Genomic DNA, 1,943 nt, shown 5'->3' on the forward strand with positions numbered 1-1,943 from the left:
TTTGGTCTGGTAGATGGATTAATCCAAGCTGTCTTTACTCTCCACTTTCCCTACTGTGGCTCAAACAAGATCGATCATTTCTTCTGTGATGTACCTGCTGTTCTCAAGTTGGCTTGTGCTGATACTTCTCTCTATGAATCCATGATCTATGTTTGCTGTGTCCTAATGCTGCTTTTGCCTTTCTCTGTTATTTCTGCCTCTTACTTACGGATCCTAGTGGCAGTTCTCCGAATGCATTCAACTGAGGGGAGACAAAAGGCATTTGCCACTTGCTCCTCCCACATGACTGTGGTTACCCTTTTCTATGGGGCAGCCATGATCACATACATAAGGCCCCAGGCATACCACTCTTTCAAACAAGATAAAGTAGTTTCTGCTTTCTATACTATGATCACACCCATGCTCAACCCTATTATTTACAGCCTAAGGAACAAGGAAGTAACTGGGGCCCTTAAGAAGCTGTTGGGAAGGTGTAGCTATGGCAGAGCTCAAAACAATAATTGACATTCATACAACCATTTATAGTAAAAAAATCCTGTTTATATTTAATCATTATAATTATTCTATAGATCAGTATTTTGGTCTGGTATGGATCTATGAATTTTTAGAGGTAGGACCTCAGTGTGAGAAAATTCCCTCTGCCATTGCAAATATATAGCTATATTTTTCAATAGTATATCCAAACTTGATTTCCCTTTCATCAGGATCACAGACTGGATCATTTCCATGTGGAAATCAACTGTAATTATTTAATATATCTTTTGTGAGGCTCAATTCCTTGACTTCTCTGTACTCTCTCCTTCCTGTTCACTGACTTCTCTCATAGGCAACAAGTATAGTGATGTATCTTATAGTATTCTGGTGCCCTAAAGCCTTTGTAGTCATCTTGCTCATTGGTGTAGCCCAGGTATGGCTCCCACTCCCAACTCTCCCCAGACTCCCTTGGTTTCCATTGGCTGGAATTAATTCGTTTATTCCTCCTGCTGACTTTGAATCACAAAGTATTTTCATCTTCTCTGTAGAAATCACTGTGCTGTCTAATGCATGGGACTTTATACATATACGTGGTGCTTCTTATACTGATGGCTTATAGCATGCAATCAACCATTTGTTTATCAAGGAAACTGCATAATTCTTACTGGTGGCATCCAACTTAGTGCTTTGTTGAAATAGAGAACAATGGACTGTTTGAGTATCTGACAAATAATCACTAAAACTGATGCTTATCAATTGCCAGCTTTAATCCAGAAATCTCCAGCTAACTTTATGCTTTATCTTTAGGAGTTTTTTCTTATGTTCTGTCAATGTCTCCCCAAAGGTGATCAGATCATCCAGGTAGTCTAACATATCTAAGTAGTTCATTTTGTCCTTTTCATTCCTTGTGAATCATGGAAAATCAATTCTTTGGGTGACATTTGTGAAAACTGAATCTTTGTTTTCCTTGGGGACAGAGAGTAGGAAAGGGGGAGGCAATAGTACATCTTCTTCAGGTCTAACATGAACTAAGGCCCAGCAGATAATCCAGGGCATCTTGTCTTCACAAGATCATGTTTAATATTCCACCATAATTTACTCATAGTAGGCCTAATCTTCCCAGTTCATCATAGTGGCGTTGCCTACCATTTTCCAAGTGATTTTTGTAGAGCCTCTGCTTCTGAGAGCGATTTTTCATGGCTATTATTTTCAGAAGCATTGGAAGTCACAGAGTGAATGAATCATTTGCATTGTTCCTTGAGCACACCTGAAACCCCATTCATGAACTGACAACATTACAATTTGATACAGTCTCTTTCTTAGGTGATCCTCCCATTCCTTGAGAGGATCAAATATTTGTACACCTTTAAGGCAGAGGTTTTGCTTTGCTTTGTTTTGTTTTTATAATCAATCCTGACTCCTACCACATCATTTGCACATCATTGGATAAGATTCAATTGGCACAGGTA

General features: G+C 39.0%; 1 protein-coding gene across 1 annotated transcript; it reads left to right on the top strand.

Moving 5' to 3' along the window:
- Positions 1-3: 3 nt before the first annotated feature.
- Positions 4-504, top strand: LOC127543335 (olfactory receptor 2T7-like; the record flags this gene model as incomplete). Its single annotated transcript, XM_051969377.1, has 1 exon — positions 4-504. A coding segment is annotated over one exon (501 nt), but the record flags the coding sequence as incomplete, so codon positions are not given.
- Between the last annotated feature and the right edge of the window lie 1,439 nt (positions 505-1,943).

The sequence above is a fragment of the Antechinus flavipes genome, unplaced genomic scaffold, assembly GCF_016432865.1.
Source record: "Antechinus flavipes isolate AdamAnt ecotype Samford, QLD, Australia unplaced genomic scaffold, AdamAnt_v2 unplaced_scaffold322, whole genome shotgun sequence".
In the NCBI taxonomy this organism is placed as follows: domain Eukaryota; kingdom Metazoa; phylum Chordata; class Mammalia; order Dasyuromorphia; family Dasyuridae; genus Antechinus; species Antechinus flavipes.